The following is an 18,230-nucleotide window of genomic DNA, read 5'->3' as shown; positions in this document are numbered from 1 at the left end:
ATTCCATCTTTTGTAAGTTAATTACTTCTAAATTATGGATTTAATCTATACTATCTCTTTCTATCTTATGAGGAACTAAATCCCATAACTAGAGTTGTAGGATCTATGAGTTTTATTTTATTGGTTTAATAGTTGGCTAAGATTCGATTGACTGAGTGAACATCTTGATAATTCTTTTGTAATGAATGTTTTCTGTTGCTTGAAAATAATAGATCTAGCCTTAAGTTTGTTTGCTTGAACTGGGAAATGAATTAAAGAAAGTGAATTATCAAAGAGGGTTTAGAAAGACTAACTTACATCTAATGATTAATACTATAACAATATTAATCAATTCGAGATAAAATCAGCGTGATTAGGAGATTTTCCTAAGTTTGAAAGAATTAGAAAATCTGGTATCTAAGTAGGTTTAAAGACGCTTGGATCAACTATCGATAATGGTAATTTGTACTATCGATAATGATACTCTGTTGTTTCCCACATGTCATGAAAATCTAACGATGCAACTATTATCCAATAAGCACCAATACTCAGAATGACCACAACTCTAGTTTTATTATATCGTTGATTTGAAACATTGAAATATTGACTTTGAGTTACCAAAACAAAGTAAAAATAACAATTGATTGACTAATAAAACCCCCAATTAAAGGAAACTACTAGCTATTAGTCAGTTAAATCACAAATAGCCTTGATTAACACCATATTCCCTGTGGGATTCGAACCCAACCTAGTTGGGTTATATATTTGGCGACGAAGCTTACTGTCTCTTAAGAGAGGTGTAATATGGGTGTACCATTAAGCATCCATGATAACTAAAACACTCTAGGTGTGAACCTTTTAGAGTGAACTTACTCTGATACTAATTGTTGAAACCTTGGGGGTTGCACCACATAGTGAGGGACCAGGTCCCTCAAAATCAGTCACAAGCAATAAAATACTCCCTCCGTCCCATTTTATCCGTCCCAAATTTCCTAATCTGGTATTCCATTTTACTTGTATTTTTTTACTTATCAAGATAGACAATTTTTTTCCATGTTTTACCCTTTGCCTTAATTACTTTTTCTTTATATTTAAATGCAAACATCATTTAATAGGGGTACAATGGTAAACTAGTCATGTTATTTATTATTTTTCTTAATAGTTGTGCCATCCCAATTTGGGATGGGTAAAATGGGCCAGAGAGAGTAATAAATTAACCAGGAACATAAATAGTGCAGGAAACTTAAAGAACATAGGATTTAACGTGGAAACCTCCTTGCTCAAGGGACGAAAAATAATGGCTTGCCCTCACAAGCTCTTCAAAAGTTTACTATAATCAACCTCTTAATTATAGATTTATACTTGAACCTAACTCTAGGCTCCTCCTGCTTGTAGTAGCTCTACTACAACCTCACCTTGACAACTCTGCCAAGACTCCCTCAAGACTCATTAACTCTAACTAGTTTCAAGCTCAGGCAACTCTATCTAAGAACTCTGAACAAAGCAAAGAAACATTACTCTTAAAACATAAGTAATACAGTTACAATTCACGACTCAACTCAAGAACACTCACTCATTCTGTGCATAAGAAATAAGTACTTGAGCTATACTTGAGCAATGAAGTTGGATTAGGTTTTTGCCTCTCTTAATTTCTTTGATTCTGATTTTTGCAAAAACTATCAATTAAGAAGCATCCTTTACCTTATATAGCAGAGCAATAATTAGGGTTAAAAATGCAATTGGACCGGGTGTCCTAAATAGTACAAGAAAAACCTGCGTAGTTTGTTACACCAGATGAAAAAACTGTGCAGGCGCGTGCCAGCTGTACTTTAGCCTTGAAGATCCAAAGACCTGGTTCCTTGTAGTAAGCTACTCATCATCAAACAAACCTGGTCCCTTGTAGTAAGCTACTCATCATCAAACAAGATATAACAACAATCAATCATGGCATTGGAGTTTGAGGCTCTATATACAAATAACACCTTGGATCTAGTGTCTTTACCTATATCTAAGAAAGTCATAGGGTAGAAATGGGTATATAAAATCAAGCACAAGGCTGATGGTTCTACGAAAAGGTTTAAGGCCAGAGTGGTAGTGAAAGGCTACACTCAACAGGATAGGAGTTGACTACAGAAAAATTTCTCACCAATGGTCAAGATGACCGCAACGAAATCCTTGATTGGTTTGGTAATTGAAAAAGGTTGGCATCTGTACCAACTTTATGTAAACAATGCTTTCCTCCATGGAGATCTCTATAAGAAAGTTTACATGGTTATTCCACAAGACTGGAAGTAAGTGAGAATAAACTAGTCTACAAGTTGAGGAAGTCCTTGTATAGACTAAAATAGGCCAGTAGACAGTGGTATGAAAAGTTTAATGTAGCATTACATTTAAGGGGTTACATACACTCAAATAGTGACTATTCACTATTTCATACGAAGGATGGAGTATGCAATATTTGTTTCCGTGTATGTTGATGACATAATACTGACTGGAACGGATACAAAAGAGATAGAATCATTGAAGACATTTTTGTATGATCAGTTTAGGATCAAGGACCAAGGTAGGCTTCATTATTTCCTAGGATGAGATATTCTCTATAAGGACAATGGGGTGGTGATCAAACAATAAAAAATTATTGCTGGTTTGATCAAAGAATTTGATTGCATGAACTACAACACAACTAATGTACCCCTTTCTTGCAGTATGAAACTGAGCTCCACTGAAGGAACAGTGCTTGCTGATCCAACTTATTACAGAAAACTCAACGGAAAGCTAAACTTTTTCACTCATACTAGGGTGGATATTACTTATATGTTTAGCACCTCAGTCAGTTCCTACAAATACCAAGAAAATACACTTCAAAGCTATATTTCATGTATTGAGATATCTAAAAAGTAATGTAACTTGAGGAATCTTCTTGTCGAAAAATTGGGACTGTAAAATCAGAGTATTCTGTGATTCAAACTAGACATCATGTTCTGATTCAAGAAATTCTATAAGTGGTTACATAGCGTTAATGGGGGACAATCTCAATGGGTCGAATCAAAGAAACAGACCACTATGTAGATGAGCAAATGAAGACAATCATCTACATAGGAGATATTTTCTAGATATTTTCGTTTCTTGTATCCATGTATATATATACTATGTAGATGAGCAAATGAAGGCAGTTATCATTTTCCGCATTTCACTATCTTCTAGATTCTTCCTTCAATTTCTCTTAGTAGCTCATCTTTTCCAAGGGTTCTCCCATGGAGTTTTAGGTCAAATTCTCAAGTTGATCCATCATTCTAACAAGCTTCGTCGTCCTTCTTTCATGTTTTTCCCACTAGCCATGCTACTTTTTCCAATGTTAATTGAGTCCAACCAATTTGATCTATGGTGGGACTTTATCCACTAGAGCGTTGTTCATCTCCACATGCATATGATTTTCAAGGTGAAATCAGATCCTCCATCACTTTGGTTTTACTTTCTGCACAATGAAATCAGGCGATTTCAATAGCTTGACCAATCAACTCTAAATTCATCTTCTATTTTATTTTTTTTTAACTTGAAATAATTTTTGATCCGAGAATTCCCATTGCTGAGAATGAGAAGATGGTGCTGGCCATGCTCATGTGCACTGAATGTCCAAAATCTTTAAGCTAGGCCCTGCTAAATTATTGCAGTTAACGTGATCCTTGTCCCATACTTCAAATGGCATCTAGGAAGAGAAATGGCTTAACTAGTTCAATGTGGTCACATAAATTTGGAGAAATTGATGCAATTGCACAAGAATCAGCATTGAACTGGTGAAGGACGAAGGATATGATAGAGAGAAGAATGGAATGCATTTGCAAAACTTCCGTGATTTAAGGACTTATCAGCTGCAAGTGCTCTGATATCCGATTGCAGAGCACCTTATTCTGAAAGAACAACAAAATTATCAAGAACTGACGAATGATGCCAGTTATCTCAAACCTCAATAATAACTAAAAGTGTCCAGTTGAAACAGCTCGTTTAGGCACCATGCATATCATACTGAACATACGTAGGACTTTTAAGTCAATAGAGCAAAAGATACCATTAAGAAGAAGAAGAGATACGCTCATGAACACCAGGTAGCCATCCTTTGAAGAATTCCAAATCATCCATAGGTGGAGGAGATAAGGCTCCAAGGCGTGTAACAGTAATTGTAATGAAGGGTAAGGAACATGTTAATGATGAGCCACTAGCGAGAGTCATCAAGTAACTAATTTCTACATACATATCCTTAGCTTGTTGAAGGAAAAAGTAATCCCCATCGTCATCATCCACTGGTGCTTCCCTGACCTGGGAAAGGATAGGCATACAATAAATTTAGTAACTATGGGCAGACCCTTTACCAAAAAGAATAACATGCACAAAGTACCCAAAAAAATAACATGTACAAAGACAATTACAATGAAGGAATCCAGAATAATATGAAAATTTAACGCCAAGTAGATGACTTGCTTAAGGGCTTGAAATTTATACTAATGTAATTGTCTTGTCACTTGTGGATTAGGCACCGAAACAATTATTATTGCAAAACAAGAATAAATAATAGAGAACTCCCCCAGACAGCCATCTCATTGGAATGGAAGTAACGCTGAACTGAAATTAAATGAGATGCCAGAACCTATGAATATTTACATCAATAAGTTTTTCAAACAAAAAAAATATCAAAAATAAACTTTCCTATACAAATGTGTTAGGTATATTAGCAACCTGTTCTGTTCATCAAAGGATTTTTCTTTGTTGACCTCTTGCTCAGGGGAAGAAATGCATTCATGTGATAGCATAATCGAAACATCTAACAAATAAGTATCAGATAGAGAAAGAGATAATTACTTCTCTCTTAAACAATAGGTGTTCTTGTTGTGTGCTTAAGGTGCTCTCCTCTACACAAGCTTCTTTACCAGCTGATGAATCCATTGTCATTGTGGATAACATTTTTCCTCCTTGTGCTTCTGAGGTAACTTGTCTCCATCCCATTTTGTAAACACTCTTGCCTTGCTTGGTCAGGCGATAACCCTATCAGTATAACAATCAATATCTTTTCCTAGTCAATAGCATACCTACTTTGGCAACAATAACAACAAAACTTAACTCCATCCATCTTAGGATTACAGGATCCAGCAGAGTAGCATATTTCCTCGTAGAAACCTTCACTATCAACCACAAGATTAAATGACTTAACTAAAGACATCTATCAAGCTTTCTGAGTCATCTCTATATAAGGATATTTCTCGTTACATCAAATAATGATGAAATCAAAAGATGTTGTTTTGATAAGGTAAATCAAAAGATCGTTTATACTCCTTTTAATATTTTGAAATAATCTCATATTACTTCTCTCCAAATTTTATGTGCATGGCATGATGGCAAAGGTACAAAGTTATTGTTCAATTTACCTGGCGATTGGCAACATCGGCTGGTACATCTATGTTAAGAAAGCAACTTTGAGGATAAGTATTATTCTTGATCTCAGCCAATTTAGCTGTAATGATTGGCATGCAAGCTTCAGCTGCCAATACGAAATCATCAACCTTGCTTTTTCCACGAACCCTAAAGTTCACAAACCAAATTGAAGAAGAATAAAAAAGTAACTTGACTTTGCGTTAACCGAAAGACAGGATAACATGATGTACTATACCATTCATATGACAATGAGAGAGAAGGAACACCATGGAAGAAAGCCTCTAGTGCACCAGCCACTGTCCCTGAGTAAACACTGCATCACCAACAATGGATCCATCAGCATTAAGTAGCCATCAACATTAAGTAGCCCCTAGTATTACTATAATATAAAAAAGGCTAGTCTGTGACTTTCAATTAGGATCATCAGGAAATCTAAAACAAGAATTCGCGAGGAAGCAAGGCCTTAGACCTTCGAGATGAAGGTCTTGTCTAGCACTTTCAACACACATCACTAAGTGTTGTCGGTACTGTGCTTTATGGTCTCATGGACCCATGGGAGGTGCATGATTAAAAATGTGATACTTCGTTCAAAGAAAGATGGTTTAAATTGAGTCGTAATGGCTGAATTAAAAACGTTGAAAATTAGAACAAGAGGTAATGACTGATTACAACATGCAGAAGGATCTAAAGGCTAGATACAGAAGTTTTACTAACATGTGATAACCGCAATTGCCACCCATATTTATACCTCTGACAACCTGCAAGCATGAATTGATATGAGTACACATAGTTTAATGAGATGATATATAGTAGGCTTTAGCACACATGTAGCCTCTAGGAAAAGCTCCAATGCAAACTATTTAGACATCTACAGCATGGCACGACATTAAGCATCAGAAATAGGCCCAACAGAAAACCCTAATAGGAAAGCACCCAAGGGTGTGGTTTAGTGGTTCAATGAAGTTGGGTTGAGCATCATGAGGTCTCAGGTTCATTTCCCAACAGAGACAACACTAGATGATTTCTTTTCATCTGTTCTAGTCTTGGTGGACAAAGTTACCTGGTACCAGTTGCTGGTGGGAGGTGGTAGGTATCCCGTGGAATTAGTCGAGGCGCGCGCAAACTGGCCCGAACACCATGGTTATCTAGAAAAAAAAACTAACAGCAAATGAATTGTTAGCCAGCTATCAGAAGTATCAGAAAGAAGTCTATATAGCTAAAGAGCACCAAATTACATACACAAATATTGTCTCCCATTGGACCTTGCTCATGATTTATTCACGGAGTATCATCCCAAAAGGGAGATAGTTCACCCATATTAGATGCATCATTGTGTATGTTCGGCAGTTATCTTTGATCTTTTCATGGTTTAACCTTATTGTAATTTGGCCTTTTGTTTGTTTCTTGGATTCACACTTGGTCAAACAAAGTTGCTACCAAGCACTTGCAAGATCATTTGTTGGCTTTGTCAAATTTGGTTGGCTAGTCCAACATTGCATGCAATTTGTTTCTTGTCAAATTTGGTTGGCTAGTCCAACATTGCATGCAAGTTGTTTTCTTGTCAAATTTGGTTGGCAAAGTAGTGTGTTGATGTCATTGATGACATCAACGTAGGTTTTTCTTGTGCCTATAAATAGAGGCATTTCCACCCTCTTTGGAAAATACCATTTAGAGAAGAACACCAACATTTGAAGAAGATTTAGTTGTGTTTGTTTTCTTCTTTTTAGAGAGTATTTGTAAGAGAGTTGTGTTGGGAAATACTTTGAGTGAACCTCTTCTTTGGAGTGATCTTTGTGAGGTTATTCTTTTGGGTATTTGAGCTATTAGAGTATTTAATTACTCTAATTTTGTACTCTCTTTTGTATCTTTGTACTCTTTTTTGTTCCGTTGGTGTTTAGTAAAGTTGCTCCTCCTTTTGGTTGTGGACGTAGGTCAAGTTGACCGAACCACGTTAAATTTGTGTCTCCTTTATTTTTCTCAACTCATCGCTATTATCATCTTTATTATCATCTTCAATCGATTACTTTGTTTAATTCCGCACTATCCGGGATTTTTGATCCTAACAAATTGGTATCAGAGAGAGGTTAATCCTGATTTTATCTTAGTAGTCACCATGACAATTACAAAGATTTATGTTGAAAAATTTGACCGAAGTGCAAACTTTGGTATGTGGCAGTTGAAAATGGAAGCTATCCTAGTTCAAGATGGTTCAAATATGGCACTGCAAGGAAAGGAGAAAATTTCAGAAAAAATGACAGACGAGGAGTTTGATAGCCTTGATAAAAAGGCGAGATCTAGTATTATACTAAATCTCTCTGATGATGTATTACGTGAAGTAGCTTCGAAAACCACTGCCAAAGGCATATAGGAAAAGTTGAAAAGCCTGTATATGAAAAGGATGGTAGAGAATAGACTCTACCTGAAGCAAAAACTCTATACAATTCGTATAGATGAAAATACTTCCCTACTGTCACATCTTGATGCCTTTGATTCCATTCTTATGGATTTAAGTAATATAGATGTTAAGGTTGAGGAAGAAGATCAAGTTGTTTTGCTAATATGTTCCCTACCCCATTCCTTTAAGATTTTAGAGATACTATACTTTATGGGAAAGAAACTATCTCTTATAGAAAAATCAAATCTATGCTAAAATCTAAAGATCAGATAGATAGAGATATTACCGGGGAAGGTAGTGGAAATCAGGCGTCCGATTTATTTGTCAGGAGTAGATCTAATGAAAAGTCTAGATTTAGTAATTTAGTGTGTTATTACTGTCATAAAAAAGTCCACATCAAGTTTAATTGTCCTAAGTTGCAAAACAAGGAAAAAGTAAAGAAAAATGAGCATGGGGATTCTGACACCGCTGAAACAAGTGTTGCTGCTGATGAGATTGAAGGAGCAATATTTTTAGTAACTGAAAATATTTTTTGTTCTAACAATGAGTGGATTTTAGATTCGGCTTGTTCATTTCATATGTGTCCTAACAAGGACTTGTTTTCTACATATGATCCTGTTGAAGGAGGAGTTGTCTTGGTAGGCAACAATGTTTCTTGAAAAATTGTTGGAACAAGTACCGTCTGAATTAAAATGCATGATGGTATTGTAAGAACTCTCAGAAATGTTAGATGTGTCCCTGAGTTGAAGAAAAATCTCATCTCTTTGGGCACTCTAGAATCTTTTGGGTGCAAATACATAGGTGAAGGTGGAGTTCTTGAAGTCTCTCGAGGTGGTCTTGTGGTTATGAAGGCACGCAAGTCTGGGACGCTGTACACACTGTTGGGATCTACTATTACATGTGTTGTTACTGGTTCAATTTTAGATGGAGACTCATCTGATTCTGACGTCATGGAATTTTGAAAGTCCTTTAAGGCTTTGTGAAGAAGGTGGAGCAAATTTACTATATTAAACAAACTCAGGCCAAGGTGGAAATTTGTAATGTGGCCTTTTTTTTGTTTCTTGGGTTCACACTTGGTCAAACAAAGTTGCTACCAAGCATTTGCAAGATCATTTGTTGGCTTTGTCAAATTTGGTTGGCTAGTCCAACATTGCATGCAATTTGTTTCTTGTCAAATTTGGTTGGCTAGTCCAACATTGCATGCAAGTTGTTTTCTTGTCAAATTTGGTTGGCAAAGTAGTATGTTGATGTCATTGATGACATCAACGTAGGTTTGCTTTGTGCCTATAAATAGAGGCATTTCCACCCTTTTTCGAAAATACCATTTAGAGAAGAACACCAACATTTGAAGAAGATTTAGTTGTGTTTGTTTTCTTCTTTATAGAGAGTATTTGTAAGAGAGATGTGTTGGGAAATACTTTGAGTGATCCTCTTCTTTGGAGTGATCTTTGTGAGGTTATTCTTTTGGGTATTTGGGCTATTAGAGTATTTAATTACTCTAATTTTGTACTCTCTTTTGTATCTTTGTACTCTTTTTTGTTCCGTTGGTGTTTCGTAAAGTTGCTCCTCCTTTTGGTTGTGGACATAGGTCAAGTTGACCAAACCACGTTAAATTTGTGTCTCCTTTATTTTTCTCAACCTATCGCTATTATCGTCTTTGTTATCGTCTTCAATCGATTACTTTGTTTAATTCCGCACTATCCAGGATTTTCGATCCTAACACTTATAAAAAGTATTTTTGCATTCACCTTTTCTTATGTCTAAGTAAGACTTACTAGTGAAACCATAATTGGCAGGAAAAATAGTATCTCCTTTAATTTAGCTGCAAAGCAGTAAAACTTATTCATCCTTTTGAAAAATTAGGATATTAAATGAGGAAAAGAAGTGTCAGTGACCAGTTCTTTTTTAAAAAATATTTTTCTTATTCACTACACACCCACAAATAGGCTGAGCAACGAGTGTTGAATCTAGGTAGTACGGAAGGATTCAAAACAATTTTTTTAGCAATTAAACATTAAAATCCCTCAACCTTGTGAACCCCAAAAAAGGAAATAAAATGAACTTGCGAGATTTCACTTGTCATTTCAAGGAAAAAGGAAGCAAGAACCAAAAGCAAATTTTAATATTTTGTTTTTGATGTGTAAAAGTAATTTTACATTTAACTAAAGTGAGCTTTCTCTGTTATATAGAGACTTCCTATGAACATATATGTGACCGCTGAAGCTAAAAGGGTGTTTGGTATGAAGGAAAATTTTCCATGAAAAATGTTTTCTTGAAAAATAAGTTGATTTTTTACTTATTTTCTAGTGTTTGGTAAGTATAGAAAAAGTAATGTAATATCAGAGCATTTAAATGTAATCTAGCAAAAAAACAAAAAAGAAAGGTTGGAGGGAGTAGAGCGTGGGACCTTGGGGTGGCGGTATGGAACGGTGAAGGGGTAGGGGTTTAGGGCTTGGGTAGGTGGGAGGATACAGTACACATAAAAAATCTAGTGGACTTGTTTTCCCTACTTCCATTGAGGAAGTCATTTTCCTCTTGTTTAAAGAACGTGTCTTCCTACGGAATATGTTTTCCAAAAGTTTTATCCAATCATACATGAGAAAATAAGAAAATATTATTCGGAAAATGTTTTCCCCCATACCAAACACACCCCAAGTGCTATATGACTCTATCATAGGGCGGCGGAATAACTTGTTAAGCATTAGTATCAAATTCTACCAGATCAGGTACAAAGGGGAAGAGCATTTTGGAGAGCCCAATGGAAGTGGAATCTGCTGAGGTTCTTGTCAAAATAAAAGCAATAAGAGTATGAGGAAGAGAGCATTATGAAAATTGGTTATGACTTATGAGAGTAGCCTAAAAAAAATGCTGAGCAAGTAGTATTATTTTGAGTAATCAGCAGTCATACTTTCAACCAGTAAAATATGCAGAGAAAAGAAAATAGAAATATGTCAATTTCCTTTCCTACACCAGAAAAAAGAAAAGATATCTATCCCCGTGTTTCGTCCAATAAGTTCAAGATTAGTATCGTTGTTCCCCCCTTTTTTCCCTTTTGGTAGAGTAAAGCAAGAGAATTTTCATTCTTAGGAGGTGTCAAAATGAATTCAAATTGAGTTGATTCATCCAACCCACTCAATATTTAATGGGTTGAGTTCAAGATAATTTAGTATGGGTAAAATCTTAACCCATTAAGTCTCAATCATTTTAAAATTAGGTTCAAATGAGCCTATTTCAATCTCCACTTCAACCCGTTTGATAGAAAAATAATTTTCTAAATGAAATTAGAAAAAAAAAACTACAATGTGTCCTCCCACTCCCAAAATTACATACCTCACCTAATCCCAATCCCACTACATCCCCAGCTTGCCCCAACATACATTTTGTTTGGGCCACAAAGAGAAGTGCTCGCCTACTCCAATCTGAGTGATGATAAGGGACAATATTGAGAGGAGTAAGGATGTGCAAGGTGGTAATCTGAGAGTGGAAAAAAAAAGAAGTTGTGTGGAGAGAAGTGAGGGGATTGCCACCAAACCGAGCTAATATTGTTTGTCCTTCTATTTCTAAGGACATTTATGTAGGTACCGACATGGCAAGTAAAGGAGAGCAATGCCAAAGTGAAGTTGCTATCCAAGCTTGTGGAGGACCTTCACAACACGGTAAAGGAGAGTCTACTCAAGAACTTCAAGGTAAAATAGATAACTCTTACACTTTTGTGCATGTGAATGAGAATTGTGTGGCTAGTAGCCCATTGATTATGAGTAGTAGCTTACTTACTTGTAAGTCTAATGATTCTTTACCTCTTGTTGATGATGTACGTGTTGTGAGTGTGGATATACTAGTTGATCCCATTAATGACCAAATTGACTCTTCTTGTAAGATCAATTTATGTCCACCTAGTGTTGAAGCCTATATGTTAAACGAAAGTACATCATCTTGTGTAATTGGTGTTGATTAACTTATTTGTGAAAATTGTCCACCACTTGAGTATGTGTGTGATATGATTAATAGAACACCAGTGAGTGAAGTACTTGAAAATTTTGGTCAACAAAATGGGAGTGAACCCCAGAGTTATTCTTGGAATAATCTTGTACTTAAAACCTCTTTGAAATTTGATATTGATCTTATAGAGAGTGAAGAACTTTCTTGTTCCAAATCTGCCCGTGAAATAGATCATGCTTTTTTTAGGTATAATGTCTTGTTTGAAGATGATATACACACTCCTAAGGAACCTAGTGCAGAAAATGATGGTATAGATTGCCTTGAAGTCTATAACTGATATGCTAATCCACTATGGTGTGACAACATTCCTCCTAAAGATGAAAATCTCTTTTTGAAATATGAGAGTACTATTAAGGGTAAGGAATGTATAGTCCTTCTTGAAAACCCAAGGGCAAAGGTATCATTGACTCCTTAGGGTAATATTTATAAATGCTCATCCTTGCTTGACACACTTTTGTTTGAGTTACGTGAATATCAATTTTTGGAGCCGAGTTATTTATTTGTTTGCAAGAAGGAAAGTATATGTGCTTAATTGGTTTTTCTTCATCTGTGTATGTCTCTACATTTGATTCCTTTCTATACTACCTCTTTTCTTATGATGACATCCATACTAGTTTTAGATTTATTTTATGTAGAGGTAGGAAATTTGTTGGTAAGTCCACGTGTGTAAGTAATAGTGCTACATGGATCTTGTGGAATTTAGAACCAATTAAATCACCACCCTTGGTGTGATCTCTTGAAGATATAAAAAGACAATTGTGTCTTGTGGATCATAAGATCCTAATTCTACCTTTTGGACCGAGTAATGCCATGAAGAGCCTCATAGGTTCCTTATCTCTTAGTGATTTCGTAACCAAATCCTTTGTCCATTTTCATTGAGCATTTAGTAATTAGTTCAAAGGATTCTTGGTTATATTTTAGATATGTCCAACCTTGGCATGCTGAGATGATTTGTCGTACTAACCCTAACCCTCTTGCCATGAGGAGTTTGTATGTGTTTGTCCTTTCTTCGATTTGGCAAGGTTTGGATTCAAGGTCGAATTCTTTTCAAGAAGGAAAGGATAATATGGGTCAAATGGTCATCTTATATTTTGATGACATCATTCGAAATTAGTATGTGGGGCATCAAGCTTTGGTCGCATTGAGGACATGGGATCCTACATGGAGGGGCAGATTTGAGTACACCAAAGAGCAATCCCGTTTGTGGAAGATTGCTTGGAGCATTGAAGATTGAGGAATCAAGATTTTAGGACCTTCATTAAGGTAATTTTGGTCACTTAGCCTTGTCCAAGTAACACTCTATGGCCGCCCTACCTCATTAAGGGTATTGTAGTCATTTTGTCTTTCATTATCTAATAACGCTATATATAGTCTCTTTTTGGTCTTTTCTCTTTAGGTTTTGAATTATGAATATATGAAAGACTTCTTCTCTCTTTGAGAGTGTAACACCCTTAGTGTAGGGCTTGAAAAAGACATTAGTGTAGGGCTTGGAAAAGACATTATTGATCTTTGCTTAGAAACGGTGGTTGAAAAGTAGAGTAGATTCTCTTAGCGGTCACCGTAAGAAGATTGGTGTTTGTTGTTGTGAGTTTAAGGGTCTTATCATTTAATACATGGTTTGGTTCTTCTTTCTTCCTAACTTCTTATTTCATCTTATCAATCCCTTTATCTTATTGCATTTGTGTGTTTATGTCTTATCATCTTATTCTCAAATTCTTTGTGTTGCTGCCCGTGCTTGTTTTGTATCTTGTTCTTGGTTTTCTCTTATTGTTCTTGATTCCGCCACTTCCATTCTCTGTTCTTATAAACAAATAAAAATTATAAAATACTTTTGTTTTTCCTTTTAAAAGAAAAATACATCATTTCCCCCCTCAATTTGTCATCATAACTTACTTTAGATCCTAAACTACACGAATAATTATATACCTACTATAGACATGTAATTTGTCCCTTATAAAAGTGAACTTTCACCATTCACCCTCGCCTTACCATATACCTTACCCCGACGTGATGATCCCTTCACAAAAGGACAAAAATAATAAAATTCCCAACAAATTAACACCCTCCCCAATCAAATTTAACCACCTCACCTTATCCTAACCACTCACACTCCTACCCATCTTACTACCCTAATACCCAACCCCTTACCTCCTATACCCCTAGACCCCTTACCCCACTCACATTTTCCTACTTTTTTTCCTTAACAGAATGTACTACCAATCTATATACAAAAATTCATCATCAAAAGGGGGGGGGGGGGGACTCCATTTTCTTTTCTTCTCCACAGAATACACACACACCTATAGGGTGGAGCAAAGTTGAGAGAGAGGAACACATACACACTGAACTCTTATAATATTTACAAACACACATAATACATATACACTTACTCACATTACTGTAATACCTCGTACTTTTTCTAGCTTAATTTCGCTCCTAGAATGTCAAAGATTAGCTTAAAAATGAATATTTTCTTATGCATGTGAAATTTTCCAAATTTAGACCTTTCATTATATGGGAAACTAAATAATCTTTCCATCGATATCAATTTCGTCCAAATTCGACACTCGGTTAAGAAGTTAAGGCAGTTTTAGTAAAGCAGTGTGCCAACTGGGCAGTCACCGCATCGAGGTGAAGGATAATTTCATAATTGTCAATTCTAGTGGACCATTATGATTAGCTCGCATCATGGTGGAGTACGATTTATCATTTTTCACATTCCAATAGACCAACGTGATCTTACCGCGTCACATTGGTGGCCAAAATGGCATTCCAATATAATACCATGATGGTGGCGCGCCGCAGAGTACTTCTAGTCTCCACACATTATTTTTCAGTGAGCCACCATGATAGTGGAGCATCGCGATGGCCTGCCAAATCATAAAAAATTTTCTATTCCAATTTTGAATAAAATTAAAAAGGGGGTATTATGGTCAATTCCCAAACCCCCAATCCGTCCAAAACATGAGATTAAACTCATTCTAAGCACTTTATACTCATTATTCGTCAATTTTTCCTCAAATAAAAACCCTAGATCTCCAAAGCTTATTCTCCAAGAAAATAAATTCCACCATTGTTTCTCCAACAAAATTCTAAATTGAGGATTCCCAAGACAAGATAATCAAGAACTCATCTTCAAAAACTCAAATAAGAATCAATAATTCAAGTTTCTTCATCTAATCATCAATCAAGGTATGTGGGGTTTATGAACCAGGATCCTCTTTCATCCTTGTTCCCAAAACCAAGTTTTTATATCAAATTCATATGATTTTAAATGATTATACATGAGATTTGAATTAAGGTTCATACCCATTATTGTTAATTACAAGATTATGAGTTTTCAAGTAATTTTAGAAGTTGAATTGCATGTTTACCTTCATATTTTCATGCATATTGCAGTAATTTCCATATTTTGAGATGAATTATCATTGTTTTCATTATCAAGCATGATTATAATGATGTTTTGACATGAACTTGATACATGGGCTACTAAGCCCAAGTTTATATGTTGATATTTTAAGAAAGATGATGCTTTAAGCATCTTATGATCAGATTATTTACAGATTCTCAATAAAGCTTTGATCTTTTGATCCTCAGATAAGTTTTAGAATCCACTTTACAAAATTATTACAGATTTCAGAAACTCAGAATAGCTTTACTACAGATTGTTTAAGATAAATGCATAATTGGTTTTATAATAAACTCGGAAAAAGGCATCATTTCCACCCCATACTATACAAGAAAAGTCTAAGCCACACCTAAATTATTTAAGTGACTTATTACACACCTTAACTATATAAAAGTGATATTATTAGCTCCCTGTGACTCTTATTCTAAGGCGCGTATGTTACACTTATTTTAGGCGCGTCCAGCCTATTAAATAACAAAAGTAAACGGCTTAAAACATTAAGGGAAAAGACATCGTTTCCACCCCAAACTATAGTCGAAAAGTCAAATCCACACCTAAACTATATAAGTGACATATTACACACCTTAACTATTAACAAGTGATACTTTTTACTGACGTGGTGCTGATGTGGCAGCGCGTGTAAAACACTACACCACATGCAAGTGGTGGTAGCCTGACAGGGTATAAATAGTTTCAATTTTTTATAGTTTAGGTGTGTAATAAGTCACTAGTATAGTTTAGGTGTGGCTTCGACTTTTCGGGTATAGTTTGAGGTGGAAACAATGCCTTTTCCTTAATAAACTCTTTTGCTAGTTTTAAAGTGGATTTCCAACAGAATGAGCGCAGATTAAAAGAGTTGGTATTTAGTAACAAGCGGGAAGTATGGAATTAGCATGACCTATCTTCCACAGAACTATGTAGCCAACGTAGGTACAGATTATCAGATTATTCCCACTTTTATGTGGATAACAGTTACAGATGTGATCCCTTAGATTCTGCACTTTGATTCTGCCATTGATTTAGCCTCGATCTCATTGCACTTTGGTTTCTCATTTCTTTATCTCTAAACTATGAGGTAAAAGTAATTTTATGGGAACTTGTGAGAACCTTTGGGGGCACCATGTTAAAAAGTAACGATAATAACTACCATTCACAAGTTCATAGGGCCAAGTTTATATATCTAATACTCTTTCCATTCATATTACCAGGTCATTTCGATATGTCACACTTGTTAGAAAAGCTTTAATTAGAAACGTACTTTACCAAACTTATCTTATTAATAATAGGAAAAGTGCTCTATTTCCAACTTGAACTATACGCGAAAAGGTTGAGGCACACCCGAACTTTAGGAGGGTCCTATTACTTCCCTGGACTAATTAAAATCATATTTTTGACAATCTTAGTGCCTACGTGGCACATACGTGGAAAACACGTGTGCCTATGTGGACCCGTCACTGTGTTGTGCCACGTAGACTCTAAGATTGTCAAAAATACAGTTTTAATAGTCCAGGGGTAATAGGACCCTCCTAAAGTTCGGGTGTATCTCAGCCTTTTCGCGTATAGTTCAAGGTGGAAATAGAACACTTTCTCTTAATAATATTTAGAAACTCTAAATTTGATTACTACTTTATGTAATTATTTGATACTAAGACTTATATGAAAAAAAAATAATAAAACTCTCTTAATAAGTAAAATTAAATATTTATTTTTAGTATAGAAATCAAATAAAATGAAATGGAAGAAAATAACATTAGATAGAGAGGGACGTAAGATGCCAAATTTTTGGAGGTGAGAAAATGAAGTATTTCAGAAATAACACTTTAAGAAGTAGCCACCCATAAAGGGTTCCTCCAATCACAAAATGTCTTATTGCCCTGCCTTCCCTCCTTGCACCTACGTATCCTTTGACAATTCACTATTCCAATTTCAGCCTCAGCATCATAACTATTTCCATCCATGTCCCGTTTCATGTGCATGCCATTTTCTTCTTCCTCCTCTTCATCCTCTCGTTCTTCTTCTTCTTCCTCATTGTTAATTTCATTCTCAAAAGCTGAGCATCCATCATTTAATAAACAGAGTCTTAGCCTGCCATTACTTCTTTCAGCATGAAAGCAGGGATGCACTTTCGTGGCCTCAGCGGCTTTGATGACTAATCTACCGCCTTCTCTATGTGGCCGAACTTGTATAGCATTCGATCCTCTTAACGTTGTCAAGGGAGGTGGAAATTCTCGGATGATTTCAGTACTGTTATAAGTCATCACCTTATTGTAATTTGACTCGACTTGTACAGATAAGGCTAATTGCGCTGTCTTTGACTCGTGTGACGAAAATGAGAAAATGTTGCTGTCTATGCATTGATCAGTTCCCGTTTCACTTCCCAAGTTTTCGGTACATAGTGCAAGGCTTTTTTCACTAAGCTTCTTGGATGAAGGTTGAACATAAGAGTTCTCCTTTTCGTTGGAGTTCAAATTTGAAATAGTGGAGAGATTTCGAAGGGAACTCCAACATTTTTCATAAGTAGGAGTAATAGTTTCTACTATAGTAGTTGGGGTTGGTACTTTGAGCTTAAGGGTAGTTGTTTCAATGATATTGGACTCAGAACAGGACTTGAAATCTTGATACACTATAGTTGACATGTTGAATAATACTTGATGATTGTGAGAGAGTATCTAAAGAGGAAAAAATGTTGAAATTTTGTTGAATTCTTGAAGACGAAGAATGTTAAATATGAATTTTGTTAGGGAGTTTAATTTTCTTGTTCTTTCCTTTTGTGGAGTATAAGCAAGAAAGGAAAGGAGACAGAAAATTGAACGAGTTACAAATGAGGGGTTCGGTCAGAATTTGTAGTGCTCAGAAGTGCCCATGGCTGTGTGCATGGGGTGTTTGGGGGTGGGGGACATGGGGAGGTGCGGTGGGGTGGGGGCTTTATTTGCACCACTTGAATTGTACAACTGTTGTTGATGCCATGCCCATAAAATAGAAAAAATAATTTTCAAATGAATAAAAATAATCCTGTGTACATCT

General features: G+C 35.8%; 2 protein-coding genes across 2 annotated transcripts; both read right to left on the bottom strand.

The window, feature by feature from the left end:
* Positions 1 to 3,790: 3,790 nt before the first annotated feature.
* LOC107874132 (5'-nucleotidase SurE-like) lies at positions 3,791 to 10,600 on the bottom strand (the record flags this gene model as incomplete). Its single annotated transcript, XM_047403271.1, has 7 exons — positions 3,791 to 3,887; positions 4,046 to 4,293; positions 4,834 to 5,016; positions 5,397 to 5,550; positions 5,609 to 5,716; positions 6,118 to 6,161; positions 10,517 to 10,600. Coding segments are annotated over 6 exons (819 nt in total), but the record flags the coding sequence as incomplete, so codon positions are not given.
* Positions 10,601 to 16,969: 6,369 nt separating this feature from the next.
* Positions 16,970 to 17,990, bottom strand: LOC107874948 (protein FANTASTIC FOUR 3-like). The gene has a single exon (XM_016721639.2). It carries the CDS (start codon positions 17,840 to 17,842, stop codon positions 17,027 to 17,029), a length of 816 nt encoding a protein of 271 aa, XP_016577125.2. The 5' UTR covers positions 17,843 to 17,990; the 3' UTR covers positions 16,970 to 17,026.
* Between the last annotated feature and the right edge of the window lie 240 nt (positions 17,991 to 18,230).

This window comes from Capsicum annuum, unplaced genomic scaffold, assembly GCF_002878395.1.
Source record: "Capsicum annuum cultivar UCD-10X-F1 unplaced genomic scaffold, UCD10Xv1.1 ctg3705, whole genome shotgun sequence".
Lineage (NCBI taxonomy): Eukaryota > Viridiplantae > Streptophyta > Magnoliopsida > Solanales > Solanaceae > Capsicum > Capsicum annuum.
This window is presented reverse-complemented; position numbering and strand designations above follow the sequence as displayed.